We start from the raw sequence: 15,613 nt of genomic DNA, 5'->3' as shown, positions 1-15,613 counted from the left end.
GATCCAACCTGGATTTTTAGGGATTATTTTGGCAGAGATTCCCATGGGAATTTCCACAATCCAAACCAGATCCAACCTGGATTTTTAGGGATTATTTTGGCAGAGATTCCCATGGGAATTTCCACAATCCAAACCAGATCCAACCTGGATTTTTAGGGATTATTTTGGCAGAGATTCCCATGGGAATTTCCACAATCCAAACCAGATCCAACCTGGATTTTTTAGGGATTACTGTGGCAGAGATCCCCACTGGAATATCCCCTATCCCTGCAGGGTCCAACCTGGATTTTTTTAGGATTTTTTAGGAATTTTATGATTTTTTTTTTTTTTTTTTTTTTTAGGATTTATGGCCCCTTCCCCATGGATTTTCCCCCAGTCCCAGCCAGATCCCACCTGGATTTTTAGGAATTATTTTCGCATAAATCTCCCTGGGAATTTCCCCTTATCCCTGCTGGGTTTTTAGGATTTCTGCCCCCTCCCCACGGGAATGTCTCCGAGTTTGGGCAGTTTTGGGTTCCTGGGTGCCCCGGTGGCACTGAAAGGTCCCTTTGTGCCGTGGCGTCCCCTCGGTGTCCCCTCAGTGTCCCCTCAGTGTCCCCTCGGTGTCCCCTCAATGTCCCTTTGTGCCGCTCTGAAAGGGCCCAGTGTGCTCGGGAATTCCTGCCGAGCCCCGGGGACACCGCGGCCATTGTGCCGTGATGGGAGATTTGCATCATTTGTATTCTGTATTTGCACGGTTTTATTTTAGATTTACATCGTTTGTGTTCTCTATTTGTATCGGTTTTATTTTATATTTATACAGTTTTATTTTAGATTTACATCGTTTGTACTCTCTATTTGTATCGGTTTTATTTTATATTTATACAGTTTTATTTTAGATTTACATCATTTGTATTCTCTATTTATATAGTTTTTATTCAATATGATTTTTATTTTATATTTTTATATAATTTTTATTTTATATTTTCATAATTTTATTTCATATTGATATAGTTTTTCCTTTCCCTGGCAGCTCCAGGGGTGCCTGTGATGATGATGATGATGATGATGGTGATGATGATGATGGAGTTCATTCAGGTCTTTTCATCAGGGGTGACCTTTGAGAGGAAGTTTGATTTTTAAGATGAATTTTGTTTTTCCAGACACATTTCCAGAGTGAATTTTATTATTCCAGGCCTGTCTTAAAGGTGAATTTTATTATTCCAAACCCATTTTCAGGGTGAATTTTATGATTCCAGATCCACTTACAAGGTGAATTTTATTATTCATCTTCAAGGTGAATTTCATTGTTCCAGACCCATCTTTGAGGTGAATTTTATGACTCCAGACCCATTTTCAGGGTGAATTTCATTATTCCAGACCCATTTTCAGGGTGAATTTTGTATTTCAGACCCTTGAGCTGCAGCAGTGCCCCAACCCGAGCTGTGGGAAATTCGGGCCCGTCCAGAGGGTGAGGAGGGAAAGGCTCCGAGGGTTCCTCTGGGCTTTGTGCCTGGAGAAATGAATTTATTTTCTTTGCACATCCGAGGAAACAGCGCTGCAGGGGGAAGGCTCTGGCAGGGATCCTCAACGCAGAGCTGTGTGCGCCTGAACCCCAAATTCACACCTGAACCCCCCAAAATTCACAGTTAAATTCCCCAAATTCACATCCAAATCCCCTCAGCTGGCACCCGAGACCCCAAAGTCGCCCGACTCCCTGCAGTAGCAGCCCCGTGCCGTGCCATGCTGTGCCATCTCTGTGCCGTGCTGTGCCATATCCGTGCCATGCTGTGCCATCTCTGTGCCATCTCTGTGCCATGCTGTGCCATCTCTGTGCCATGCTGTGCCATCTCTGTGCCGTGCTGTGCCATCTCTGTGCCGTCTCCATGCCATCCCTGTACCATCACTGTGCCGTGCCATGCCATATCCGTGCCGTGCCGTGCCATCTCCATGCCATCCCCGCGCCACATCCGTACCATCCCTGTGCCATTCCGTGCCATTCCGTGCCATTCCATGCCATATCCGTACCACCCCTGTGCCATCTCTGTGCCATCTCCATGCCATCACCGTGTCATATCCGTACCATCCCTGTGCCATTCCGTGCCATTCCATGCCATATCCATACTACCCCTGTGCCATCTCTGTGCCATCTCCATGCCATCACCGTGCCATATCCGTACCATCCCTGTGCCATTCCGTGCCATTTCTGTGCCATCCCGGTGCCATTCCGTGCCATTTCTGTGCCATCCCCGTGCCATTTCTGTGCCATTTCTGTGCCATCCCCGTGCGATATCCGTACCATCCCTGTGCCATTCCGTGCCATTCCGTGCCATTTCTGTGCCATCCCCGTGCCATCCCCGTGCCATCCCGTGCCCCTCCCAGCGGGCACAGCGCTGCCCCCGTTTCCATCACCCCCGGTACCGAAATTCTCTTTCTTTCCCCCCGCCCCGCCCGTGCCCGCAGCGCCCCCCGCGCTCCTCCCGCGCTGTCCCCGCGGGGGCCGGGCCGGGCCGGGCCGTGCCAGGGGGCGGCTCCAGCCCGGTACCGGCGCGGGGGGAGCGGCGCCCGCCCCGCCGAGCGTGCGCGGGGCCGCGGCCGTGGCAGCTCCGCGATGCCGCCTCCGGAGCCCATGCCCGGCTACGGGGAGCTGCTGCGCCGGGGCCTGGGCAGCCTGGCGGCGGCGGCGCGGGGCTGCGGGGACTGCGGCTGGGAGCGGGCGCTGCGCACCTGGGCCGACAACGCGCACCTGGGCTGGGCCGAGCTGCTGCTGTGCGGGATCTGCGCGCTGGGCTGGACCGCGCTGCGCCGCGCCTGCTCCCGCCGCCTGCTGCGGGTCAGTGCCGGGATGGAACGGGGAACCGGGATGGGAGAGCGGGGGAACCGGGCTGGGAGCCATGGAACCGGGGGGAATGGGGCTGGGAGCGATGGAACCGCGCTGCGCCGCGCCTGCTCCCGCCGCCCGCTGCGGGTCAGTGCCGGGGAATGAGAGCGGGGAAACCAGGGGGGGAAAACGGGGATGGGAACGGGGGAACCGGGCTGGGAGCGATGGAACCGGGGATGGGAGCGATGGAACCGGGCTGGGAGCGATGGAACCGGGGATGGGAGCAATGGAACCGGGCTGGGAGCGGGGGGAACGCGGTGGGGAGGTTTGGGGTGCCCGCACCCGTTGCGGGATTGGGGGATGCGTTTGTGCGGTCAGCGGTGAGCCCCGGGAGCCGCGAGCGCCGAGCGCGGAGCATCCCGAGGATGCGGGAGAGCCCCCCGCCGCCTCCCCCGCCTCCCCCGCCGCCGCCGAGGTTGTTCCTGCAGCCCCGCAAGGCTGAGCGCGTTTTCTTCCAGGTTATTCGCAGGTTGTTCCGCGCCTGCCCCCGGCGCTGCAGCGCTGGGCATGGAGCAGCCCGGTGCACCGGGAGAGCCCCCCCTGCCCCCTTTGCCCCTGCCCCGCATCCCCCCGGATCCATCCCCGCATCCCCTCGAGGCTGACGTTTTTTCTTCCCGGTTTTTTGTGCCTTTCCCGGCGCTGCATCCTGCGGGATTTGAGCATCCCGGTGCCCTCCCTGCTCCATTTCCCCCTCCGCGTTTCCATCCCTGCCCCCGCAGGGCTGAGGCGTTTTTTCTCCCGGTTATTCCCGGTTTTTTTCCGTGCTTCCATGCCTTTCCCGGGGCTGCATCCTGCAGGATTTGAGCACCGGCAGAGCCCCCCCTGCTCCTTTTACCCTTTATTTCCATCCCCGCAGGGCTGGGGTTATTTCTCCCCGGTTATTCCCGGTTTTTGTGCCTTTCCCGGCGCTGCATCCCGGAGGATTTCAGCTCTCCCCGCTCCTCCCCCGCTGCCGTTCCCATCCCCGCATCCCCAGAAGGTCGCGGATTGTCCCTTGCCCGGGAGGAGAAAGAGGGGACGGCGAGGGGACACGGAGGGGACATGGAAGGGACATGGAAGGGACACATTTCTGCGGTTTTTGGAGCAGATCTCTGTGCCCTGCTCACTGCTGCAGCGCTGCCGTCGCTGCTGTCCCCACTGTCCCCTCTCTGTCCCCTCTCTGTCCCCTCTCTGTCCCTCTCTGTCCCCTCTGTCCCCTCTCTGTCCCCTCTGTCCCCTCTCTGTCCCCACTGTCCCTGTGCTCCATCTCCTCAGGAGATGCTGCCACTCTGCCCCGGCCTCCAGCACAGAACCCTCGGGGATTTGGAGGGTTTGGGCTTGGGGACAGTTCACTGTCACCCCATCCAGGCCTGGCTGCCCCTCCCTGGGCGCTCTGGGGGTCCCTGAAGGGGTCCCGGGGGCTCCTGGCCTTGGGCGAGCTCCAGCCGAGCCCTCTGGGGCTGGGGATGAGGATTGTGAGGGGGATTTGTGCCCTGTGAGGGGTTGAAGGGGCTGTGGGTGAGGATTGTGAGCAGAATTTGTGCTGGGGTTTTGTGCCAGGCTGGATTTCCCCCATCCCCTGTCTGTCCATGAGGTGTGGAAGGGGCTGAAGATGAGGAATGTGAGCAGAACTTGCCCATTCCCAATCTGGTTCCGAGGGGTCCAAGGGGCTGTGGGTGAGGAAAGTGCTGGGAGTTTGTGCCAGGCTGGATTTCCCCCATTCCCTGTGAGGGGTTGAAGGGGCTGTGGGTGAGGATTGTGAGCAGAATTTGTGCCAGGCTGGATTTCCCCCATCCCCTGTCTGTCCATGAGGTGTGGAAGGGGCTGAAGACGAAGATTGTAAGGGGAATTTGGCAGGTCCTGGCAGCCCCATGGCAGGTCCTGGCAGCCCCATGGCAGGTCCTGGAAGCTCCATAGCAGGTCCTGGCAGCCCCTGGCAGGTCCTGGCAGGTCCTGGCAGGGCCGAGGTGCCGCTCCCTGGGGAAATGGGTCAGTCTGTAACTGCAGAAGGGCCGGGGGGTTCAGTGGCTCCAGCTCCTGTGCCCGATGCTGATGAGATGCTGAGCAGGGCTCCGGTGGCATCAGCTTTCCCCCGGCTGCAGGCAGGCACAGCTCGGGCTCCAGGGCTGTATTTTAAAAAGATTGGAAAATTCCCTGGCTGGAGTGGCTGTGGGCAGGGATGGGAATTGTGGATTTTCTGTGAAATCCGACAGGTTTGGGTCTCAGGGCCCCTGGGAGGGCAGGGCTGGGTCAGGCCCAAGGGGAGGAAAAGGAGATGTGTGAGCACAGGGGCTTCGCCCTGCTCAGGATCTGGAGTTTTGGGGCATCCTTCCTCCCTTGGAGGCTGAAATGACTAATCCTAACCCTAACCCTAATCCTAACCCTAACCCCAACCCTAACCCTAATCCTAACCCTAACCCTAACCCCAACCCTAACCCTAAACCCAGCTCTAACCCTGACCCTGACCTGCTGGTGTTGAGGTTTTCAGGCCATCCCCGTGTCCTCTGCAGGGAGAAATGTTGGGAAATGTGCTCAGGGAAGGGGAGCAACCCAGAGCAGCCCCAGGAGGATGAGGGAGCTGGAAATTCAGGGTTCTGGGAATTTGGGATTCTAGAAATTCGGGATTTTGGAAATTCAGGATGCTGAAAATTCAGGATGCTGGAAATTCGGGATGCCGGAAATTCGGGATGCTGGAAATTCAAGATTCTGGAAAATGAGGATTCTGGAAGTCCAGGATTCTGGAAATCCGGGATTCTGGAAATTTGGGATGCTGGAAATTCAGGGTTCTGGAAATTCAGAATGCTGGAAATTTGGGATTCTGGAAATTTGGGATTCTGGAAACTCAGGATTCTGGAAACTCAGGGTTCTGGAAATCCAGGATTCCTGGTGTCCTTCTCCCCCTGCCAGGAGCTCATTTCCCAGCCTTGGGAGTGGGGGGTGTCCCCAGATTGTCCCCAGATTGTCCCCACATTGTCCCCAGGCTGTCCCCAGCCCCGTGTGGGAGCTGAGCACACGGAGCTGGCCCAGGCTCTGCCTCTCCCTCCCTGAGCACAGAGCAGGGGCAGAGAAACCTCAGCAGCAACAAAGGGGCCTTTGTGCCCGGGGCTGCTCTGCTGTGTCAGCGCCGCCGGCTCCGCTGCTGCTGCTGCTGCTCCTTCCCCGGGACACGGGGCAGGGCATCAAATCCCTTGTGCTGGATAAAATCTCTCCTGGTGGGAATCTGGGGGGGAAATCGCCTTTGCCCGCAGGTGCAGGTGGGGAACGGCGGCCTGAGCTGGGCTCGGGGCGGGGAAACTGAGGCACAGTGCAAGGAAACTGAGGCACGGAGCTGCTGCGTGGATGGGGAGAGGAGAGCGGGGCCGGTGGGTGGCATGGCCCCGGTGTCCCCCGGGCACTCTGGGCGGGTGGCAGTCACTGCCCCCACGTCCCCCAGACGCTCTGGCCTCACAGATCAGGGACTTTCTCCTGTTTTTTCCTGGTTTTCCCTTTTTGGGGCTGCCAGGGTGGGATTCTGGGGAGGAACGGCTCCATTTGGGGCAGAATTCCCAAAGAATGCCCCAAGAAAGCTGTGGCTGCCCCATTCCTGGCAGTGCCCTGGGCGGGTGGGAGGTGCCAGGTTTGGGTTTGGGGACCCAAACCCATTCTGGGATCCTTTGGGAGCCCCAGGCCTGGGGTGGCTGAGCTGGGACCAGAGGGACAGAGGGGACAGGAGGAACAGAAGGGACAGAGGGGACAGAGGGACAGAAGGGACAGAGGACACAGAAGGACAGAGGGCACAGGGGGCACAGAGAGCGCCGAGCCCCCCAGGGCACCCCCAGCCCTGGCACTGGGCCGGATCCCCGGGCAGGCTCTGCGGCTCTCCTGGCTCGTCCTCCCCGCTGGCACCGCCAGTTCCGGGGCTGCTCCGTGCCAGCCGCTCCTTTGTGTCCCTGGGGAACGTTCTGTGCCCCGGCCAGCCCTGGCACCGGCCCTGGCACCGCCGGGCTCCTTCCAGCCCTGGCACCAACCCTGGCACTGGCTGCCCCTTCCCCCTGCCCGGCTCTCCCAGCTCCTGCTGCTGACTACAGATGGATTCAGCGTCCCTGGGGGTGGATTTAGGGATCTCTGGAGCTTGGGATGGATTTAAGGATCCCCAGGTGTGGATTTAGGGGTCCCTGGGGCTGGGTTTAGGAATCCCCAGAGTTTGGGGTGGATTTAGGGATCCCCGGATGCTCCTGTGTCCTGCTGCTGGAACTGGGGGTGGATTTAGGGATCCTTGGCTGTGGATTTAGGGGTCCCTGGGAGTGGGTGTGGATTTAGGGATCCCTGGAGATGGATTTAGGGATCCTTAGCTGTGGATTTAGGGATCCCTCGGGTGGATTTAGGGATCCCTGGGGTGGATTTAGAGATCCTTAGCTGTGGATTTAGGCATCCTTCAGGTGGATTTAGAGATCCCTGGGTGTGGATTTAGAGGTCCCAGCTGTGGATTTAGGGATCTCTGGAGATGGATTTAGGGATCCCTGGGGGTGGGAATGGGTTTAGGGATCCTGGCTGTGGATTTAGGGATCCCTGGAGGCCGGCGAAGGAGCCTTCACGTTCTCTCCTCCCCGCGGGTGTTCCTGACCCCGGGGCAGCCCCAGCCCGAGGATGATGATGATGAGGATGATGATGAGGATGAGGATGATGAGGGGAGGCTGTGCCCTTTCCGCAGGCCCCGTCACGTCCCCGCCCGCAGCCCCAGCCCCAGCCCAGATCCCGGCGCGGCTCCGTCGCCCCTGGCAACGGGCATCCGTGCGCCGTCACCATGGCAACGGCAGCCGGGTGATGGGAGGACATCCCCCAAACCCCTCCCCCAGCCTGGGGCACAGCCGGGTCCGTGGGCAGCCCCGGGGACACCCCCGTGACACCCCCATGACACCCCCGTGACACCCCCGTGACACCACCGGGACACCACTGGGACACCCCCGTGATCCCCTGTGACACCCCCGTGACACCCCCTGTCCCCCTGTGTCCCCCTGTGTCCCCACCGGAGCCCCCTCCCATTCCTGAATCTCTGCCCCACAGACCCCACAGATCCCTGTGATCCTTTCCGCCCCAAACCCTCATGGCGTGAGCAGGAGAGCTCAGACCCCAAACCCAGCCCGGGACAAGGAATCCCTGCCCCACAGATCCCCGTGGTCCTTTCCACCCCAAACCCTGTGGGCTGAGCGTGGCTTTGAGGATCCCAAATCCCCTGGGCTGTCCCCATGTCCCTGCCGTGTGGGCACCCCAGGAACTGAAGCTTTCCGTGCATTTTTGATTCCCCCTGCTCCTCTTCTCCCCCTGGAAAAGGCAGCAGGGGACGTGTCCAGAAACCCCAGAGCCTTTGGGATTGGAGCCCAGGAACCCCAGAGCTGCTGGGATTGAAGCTCAGAAACCCAGAGCTTTTGGGATTGGGATTGAAGCTCAGGAACCCCAGAGCTTTTGGGATTGGGATGGGTGCCCAGAAACCCCAGAGCTGTTGGGATGGGAGCCCAGAAACCCCAGAGCTTTTGGGATTGAAGCTCAGAAACCCCAGAGCTTTTGGGATGGGAGCCCAGGAACCCCAGAGCTTTTGGGATGGGAGCCCAGAAACCCCAGAGCTGTTGGGATGGGAGCCCAGAAACCCCAGAGCTGTTGGGATGGCAGCCCCTGGAGAAGGGGCCAAGCACCAGGGACAGCTGGGGCCTTAATTTAGGAGCAGAAAGTGCTGACCCGGGCCGGGTCCTGTTACCCTGCCGAGTTCTGCTTTCACCTGGGGCTCACCCGCAGCAGTTCTGGGGGGGGTTTGGGATTTCTCGGCGCTTTGGTTCCCCCAAACCCCTCCCTGTGCCTTGCTGGATCCATTTATTCCCCCCAAAATGGGGCTGGCTCAGTTTATTCCCCCCAAAAACGAGTCTGGATCCATTCACCCCCCAAAAACGAGTCTGGATCCATTTATCCCCAAACCCTGTTCTGTGTTCCCCGTCTGGATCCATTTATCCCCAAACCCTGTTCTGTGTTCCCCGTCACCCCCAGCCTGTCCCTGTCCCCCTGCGCAGCCAGGACAGCAATTTCAGGAATTTCCATGGATTCTCCCCAAGCAGAGCAGCCCTGGGGAGGGAAATCCGGGCGGGATCGGGTCTGGAAAGGGCGCTGGGGATGCGGGGAGGGTGGCACAGCTCCGTCAGCACCGTGTCCCCGCCGCTGGTGGCACCTGGTGGCAGCGCCCAGGGCTGTGCCGGCCCTTCCCTGCCCGTCCATCTCCCTTTTTCCCGGGAGCCGCCCGGGTGACGCTCTTGGAGCTTCTCCTCCGGGGCTTTCCTGCGGTTTATTGGGATTTTCTGCATTCCCGGCTCCTCCCTGCCAACGCCGGCCGCGCCAGGGTGCCCCGGGAGGGAGAGGATGCTCAAAGGATGCTCCGGGGATGCTCAAAGGATGCTCCGGGGATGCTCTGAGGAGGGGCAGGATGCTCTGAGGAGGGAGGGGATGCTCCTGAGAGGAGGAAGATGCTCAGAGGATGCTCCGAGGAGGGGGAAGATGCTCCAGGGGTGCTCTGGGGATGCTCCAGGGAGGGGCAGGATGCTCTGAGGAGGGAGGGGATGCTCTGAGGAGGGAGGGGATGCTCGGAGGATGCTCTGGGGATGCTCCAGGGAGGGGCAGGATGCCCCTAGGAGGGGGAGGATGCTCTGGGGATTCTCTGGGGATGCTCCAGGGAGGGGCAGGATGCTCTAAGGAGGGAGGGGATGCTCTGGGGATGCTCCAGGGAGGGGCAGGATGCCCCTAGGAGGGGGAGGATGATCGGAGGATGCTCTGGGGATGCTCCGAGGATGCTCCAGGGAGTGGGGGAATGCCCCAGGCTCCCCTTGCACAGCTCCAGGAGGGTTCCCCCCCTCCCAATTTCCCCTCCCCAGCCCCTTCCTGCTGGCAGAGCCTGGCTCTGGCACTGCCCCTGGGCACCGCTGAGCCCCCTGGCTCTGACCCTGTGTGCTGCTGAGCCCCCGGGCGCTGCTGAGCCCCCCGGGTGAGGCTTCCCGGATGAAATTCCCCCTTTTCCCGCAGCCCTTGGCGGAGTGGTGCCAGCTGCAGCCCAAAGATGCCGCCAAGATGCCCGAGAGTGCCTGGAAGTTGTTCTTCTACTCGGTGTCGTGGTCCTACGGCGCCTACCTGCTGTTCTGCACCGAGTACCCCTTCTTCCACGACCCGCCCTCCGTCTTCTACGGTGAGGAAAGCACGGACGCCCCCAAATTCCCTTCTTTTGCCCCTTTTTTATCCCTCTTTTGTCCTGCTCTGGCTGCAGAAAGGGCACAAGGGGGTGTCTGGGCGTTCCTTTCTTCTGGTGGCTGCTGGAGGGGCTGAGTGAATCAGGAACCAATGAAATAAATCATGGACAATTAAATCATGGACAATTAAATCATGGACAATTAAATAACAGGCAATTAAATCATGGAATGGGTCGGGGTGGGAAGAATCTTGAAGATCGGCTCATGGCCATGGGCAGGGGCAGCAAGTCAGGGCTTAAAAATCTCCTCGTTCCAGCCCCTGCCCAAATCAGGGTTAAAAATCTCCTCATTCCCCCCACTGCTGTGGAAGGGACACAAACCCACACATATACATCATATATAAACCCATGGTGATTGATCACAATTTGCAAAAGCTAATATAATAACATAGATTATTACTTAGCAATAGTCGATAATAATATAAGGTATTTTTATTTTCTATAGTAATATAGATTATTTTAATTTTTCTATAATAACACATATTATTATTTAATAATAATATAATAATCTATATTATTTTTATTTTATATAATAATATAATTTTCCTATAATAATATAGATTATTATTATCAGTATTATTATTATGTAGATTATTTTATTTTATATAGTAATATAGATTATTATTATTGTAATATTTATTTTAATTTTTATTTTAATTTTTTTATTTTTATTTTCGTTTTTACTCTTACAAACACAAACCAACCGGGAGTGGTTCCAGGCTGGCAGCGGGGCACTACTACTACTACTACTATTACTACTACTACTACTACTATTATTATTATTATTATTATTATTATTATTATTATTATATTATATTATATTATATTATATTATATTATATTATATTTTTAATATTTTTTTAAATTTTTATTTCTATTTTTATTTCTATTTCTATTTTTCCCCTCTCAAACCCAAAAACCCAAACCCCTCGGCGGTGTTGCAGGCTGGCAGCAGGGCACTATTATTATTATTATTACCATTGTTTCTATTTTTCCCCTCTCAAACCCAAACCCCTGGGTGTTTCAGGCTGGCACCGGGGCATGGAGGTGCCCAGGGACATTGCCCTGGCATACCTGCTGCAGGGCAGCTTCTACGGGCACTCCCTGTACGCCACGGCCTACATGGACACGTGGCGCAAGGACTCGCTGGTGATGCTGCTGCACCACGTGGTCACCCTGACCCTGCTGGCCTCCTCCTACGCCTTCAGGTGAGCCTGACCTTCCTCATCCTCCTCATCCTCCTCCTATGCCTTCAGGTGAGCCTGACCTTCCTCATCCTCCTCATCCTCCTCCTACGCCTTCAGGTGAGACATCTCCCCATCATTTTCCCCATTTCATTTCCCCATTTTCCTGGTTTTCTCCATTTCCCCAGCTGTTCCCCACATTTTCCCCATTTTTCCCCACTTCCCCATGGTTTTTCCCCATTTCCCCATGCTTTTTTTCCCATTGTTTTTCCTTATTTCCTCACGGTTTCCCCCATTTCCCTGCGTTTTTTCCCGTTTCCCCACAGTTTTTCCCTATTTCATTTCCCCATTTCCCTGCGGTTTTTCCCCATGGTTTTCCTCATTTCCTCGCAGTTTTTCCCATTTCCCCATTGTTTTTCCCCATGATTTTTCTGCGTTTCCCTGCGGTTTTTCCCCATTTCCCCGCATATTTCCCCCATTTTCCCCGCTGTTCCCCCCAGGTACCACAACGTGGGCGTGCTGGTGCTGTTCCTGCACGATGTCAATGACGTGCAGCTCGAGTTCACCAAGCTCAACGTGTACTTCAAGCACCGCGGCGGCGCCTTCCACCGCCTCAACGACGTGCTGGCCAACGCGGGCTGCCTGGCCTTCAGCGTCAGCTGGTGGGTCTGGGATGGGGCCCTGATCCTAATCCTGATCCTAAACCCGGCTGGGTTTGTGTCCCTGATCCTAATCCTGATCCTAAACCCTGCTGGCTTTGTGTCCCTCATCCTAATCCTGATCCTAAACCCGGCTGGGTCTGTGTCCCTCATCCTAAACCCAACCTCCTGGCCAACGCGGGCTGCCTGGCCTTCAGCGGCAGCTGGTGGGTCTGGGATGGGGCCCTGATCCTAAATCCAATCCTCCCTGCTGGGTCTGGGGTCCTGATCCTAATCCTGAACTCCCCTGGTGGATCTTGGTCTCCTGATCCCAATGATCCCAATCCTGACCTGATGGGTCTGTGTCCCCTGATCCCAATCCTGGCCTTCCCTGCTGGGTCTGGGTCCCTGATCCCAATCCTGATCCTAAACCCTGCTGGGTTTGTGTCCCCTGATCCTAATCCTGACCTTCCCTGCTGGGTTTGGGTCCCTGATCCTAATCCTGACATTCCCTGGTGCGTTTGGGTCCCCTGATCCTAATCCTGACCTGGTGGATTTGTGTCCCCATCCCAAACCCGATCTTCCCTGCTGGATTTCTGTCCCTGGTCCCAATCCTCACCTTCCCTGCTGGATCTGGGGCCCTGATCCCATCCTGACCCTCCCCTGCTCCCAGTCCTGGCACTCTTTGGAGGATTTTTGTCCCCCTGGGCCCCTCTCCCCTGATGGCTTTTGAGACCCCCCAGCATCTCCTGGGGCTCCTGCTGGGCTGGGAATCCCTCTGTAGTGCGGGGTCTGAGTGTCTGTGAAATTCCTGTGACACCGCTGGTGACACCCTGGTGACACTGCTGGGGACACTGCTGTGACAGATGACCCGGGCAGGGGGGAGGAGGAGGAGGACAGACGGACACAGGGATGGATCCATGGATGAACAGGCTGTGCTGGCTCTGCCCCCTTCCCAGGGCCACGCTGACCCCTCTCTGTCCCCACGGACCCCTCTCTGTCCCCGTCCCGGCAGGTTCTGGTTCCGTCTCTACTGGTTCCCCCTGAAGGTGCTCTACGCCACCTGCCACTCCAGCCTCCAGGCCGTGCCCAACATCCCCTTCTACTTCTTCTTCAACGCGCTGCTGCTCGTGCTCACCCTGATGAACATCTACTGGTTCCTGGTGGGTGATCCGGGGCTGGTGCCACCCCGGGGGACAGACTGGGGACAGCGGGGACGTGTCCCCTGTCCCTGGGGCCAGCCCTGTCCTCGGTGCTGCTGCGGGGGTGGCAGGGATGGGCAGGTTTGGGGGGTCAGGCTGGGGGAATTCAGTGTCTGACACCTGGGGGAGTGATAACAGCAGGGAGAGTGATAACACCTGGGAGTAGGGAGAGAGGTGGGGACGGTCTGGGAATGCTCCGAAGGGGATTTGGAGAGGTGTGAATGATCTGGGAAGGTTCCTGCATCCCAGAGAGGGGATTTGACAGAGGTGTGAACGTTCTGGGAATGCTCCTGCAAGCCCCAGGCTGTGGGGATGGGTGGAGAGGGGAGATCCATGGGGCAGGGCAGGGCAGGGATCTGCTGAGCCCATCACCCCTGGGATGAACCCAGGAATTGTCCCTGGAGTTCTGCTCCATGGAGCCCCAAACCCCATCCCGGGGCTGTGGCCATGCCGGGGGTCTGCCCTGCCCGAAATGGGGAGGGGGTAGCAGGGAAGGGCCCCCCCGGGCTGGGGCCATGCCTGAGGGTCGCTGTCCCCTCCTGTCCCCTCCTGTCCGCAGTACATCGTGCTGTTCGTGGCCAAGGTGCTGCTGGGGCAGATGCAGGAGGTGAACGATGTCCGTGAGTACGACCTGGAGGAGAGCAGGAAGCCCGGCAAGGAGCCTGGGATCCCGCTGCCCCGCGCTCTGAAGGAGGGGTACGTGCAATTCCGGGCTGGTCTGGGTCAGGAAACCCCAAAGCACATCCAGCCCCACACCTGGGACACCCCCATGGGCCTGGGGTCCGGCCTGGGCACTGCCAGGGGTCCAGGGGTGGGCACAGCTGCTCTGGGAATGCCATCCCCACCCTCCCAGCCAGGAATCCCTCCCCAATGTCCCACCCAAATCTCCCTTTTCCCAGTCTAAACCCATTCCCTGGGTCCTGTCCCTCCATCCCTTGTCCCCAGTCCCTCTCCAGCTCTCCTGGAGCCCCTTCAGGCCCTGCAAGGGCTCTGAGCTCTGTCTGGAGCTTTTCCTGGTGCTGGAGCCACCAAAGAGCACAAATCTGGGAACAGGAGTGGCTCCAGGATGGAAATGAGGGGAAATCCGTGTGTTCAGGGCCTGGAGCCATCAAAGTGCACAAATGTGGGGGTAGGAGTGGCCTCAGCGGGGAAATGAGGGGGGATTTGTGTGTTCAGGGCCTGGATCCATCACAGAGCACAGATGTGGGCACAGGGAAGTGAAGGGGATCTGTGTGCTCAGGGCCTGGATGCATCAAAATGCACAGATCTGGGACAGGGAAATGAGGGGGGATCTGTGTGTTCAGGGGCTGGATCCATCACAGAGCACAGATCTGGGACAGGGAAATGAGGGGGGATCTGTGTGTTCAGGGCCTGGATCCATCAAAATGCACAGATCTGGGACAGGGAAATGAGGGGGATCTGTGTGTGCAGGGCCTGGATCCATCACAGAGCACAGATGTGGGCACAGGGCAGCGAGGGGAATTTGTGTGCTCAGGGCCTGACCCTGGCTCTGCTCTCCCCAGGCTGCACCTCAGGAACGGCCTCGTGAAGGACAAGAGGTTGTGAGGGCGGCGTGGGCACGGCTGCGGGGCTGGCACTGCCCGGGACCTGCTCTGGGACCCTGCCAAGGACAGCAACTGCCCCCCTGCCCCCTGCCAGCCCTGGCACTGCCAGCACCCTGCGCCTGGGGCTCCCACTTTGGCCCAGTCTGGCCGGGACGCTGGGGGCCGCGCTGGCCAGGGGGGACCCGGGGCTGCCTCGGTGTCCCTGGCGTTGCTCCACGTCCTCAGCCCCGCTGTGACACCCCCAGACCCTCCCTCTGAGCCCTCCCAGCTGCTCCAGCCCGGGCAGGGGAGCTCCTGTCCCGCCCTGGGAAGGGACCCCGAGGCCAGATGTGCTCCAGATGTGCCCCAGCTGTGCCCCAGGGACTGCAGAGGTGCCCTTGTCACCTGAATCCATCCCGGGAATCCAGCCCAGCCCTCGGGAGGAGGCTCTGGAGGTTCAATTTCCTTGGAAAAAATCCACGTGTAGCTCTTGGGGTGGCTTAGAAAGGGTCCTGCAGGTCCCTGCTGGGAGATTCCCCCAGGACTGGCCCCTTGCTGAAGGAAAAACAGAGAATTCCTGCTCCAGGGTTGGGTTTTTGCGAGGAACAGAGAATTCCTGCTCCCAGGGTTGGGATTTTGGGAAGAACAGAGAATTCCTGCTCCAGGGTTGGGTTTTTGCGAGGAACAGAGAATTCCTGCTCCCAGGGTTGGGATTTTGGGAAGAACAGAGAATTCCTGCTCCAGGGCTGGGATTTTGGGGAGAACAGAGAATTCCTGCTCTCAGGGTTGGGTTTTGGGGAGGAACAGAGAATTCCTGCTTCTAGAATTGGGGTTTTGGGAAAAACAGGGAATTTCTGCTTCCAGGGTTGGGATTTTTGGGGAAGAACAGAGAGTTCCTGCTCCAGGGTTGGGATTTTGGGAAGAACAGAGAATTCCTGCTCCAGGGTT

General features: G+C 57.9%; 1 protein-coding gene across 1 annotated transcript; it reads left to right on the top strand.

The window, feature by feature from the left end:
• The first annotated feature begins 2,590 nt into the window (after nt 1-2,590).
• CERS1 (ceramide synthase 1) lies at nt 2,591-15,544 on the top strand. The gene is made up of 7 exons (XM_058040976.1): nt 2,591-2,812; nt 9,878-10,037; nt 11,125-11,305; nt 11,782-11,943; nt 12,935-13,082; nt 13,681-13,817; nt 14,645-15,544. Exons 1-7 carry the CDS (start codon nt 2,591-2,593, stop codon nt 14,685-14,687), a joined length of 1,053 nt encoding a protein of 350 aa, XP_057896959.1. The 3' UTR covers nt 14,688-15,544.
• The last annotated feature ends 69 nt before the right edge of the window (nt 15,545-15,613 follow it).

Source organism: Melospiza georgiana, chromosome 26 (genome assembly GCF_028018845.1).
Source record: "Melospiza georgiana isolate bMelGeo1 chromosome 26, bMelGeo1.pri, whole genome shotgun sequence".
NCBI lineage: Eukaryota > Metazoa > Chordata > Aves > Passeriformes > Passerellidae > Melospiza > Melospiza georgiana.
The sequence above is the reverse complement of the archived record's forward strand: the minus strand, read 5'-3'. Positions and strand labels throughout refer to the sequence as shown.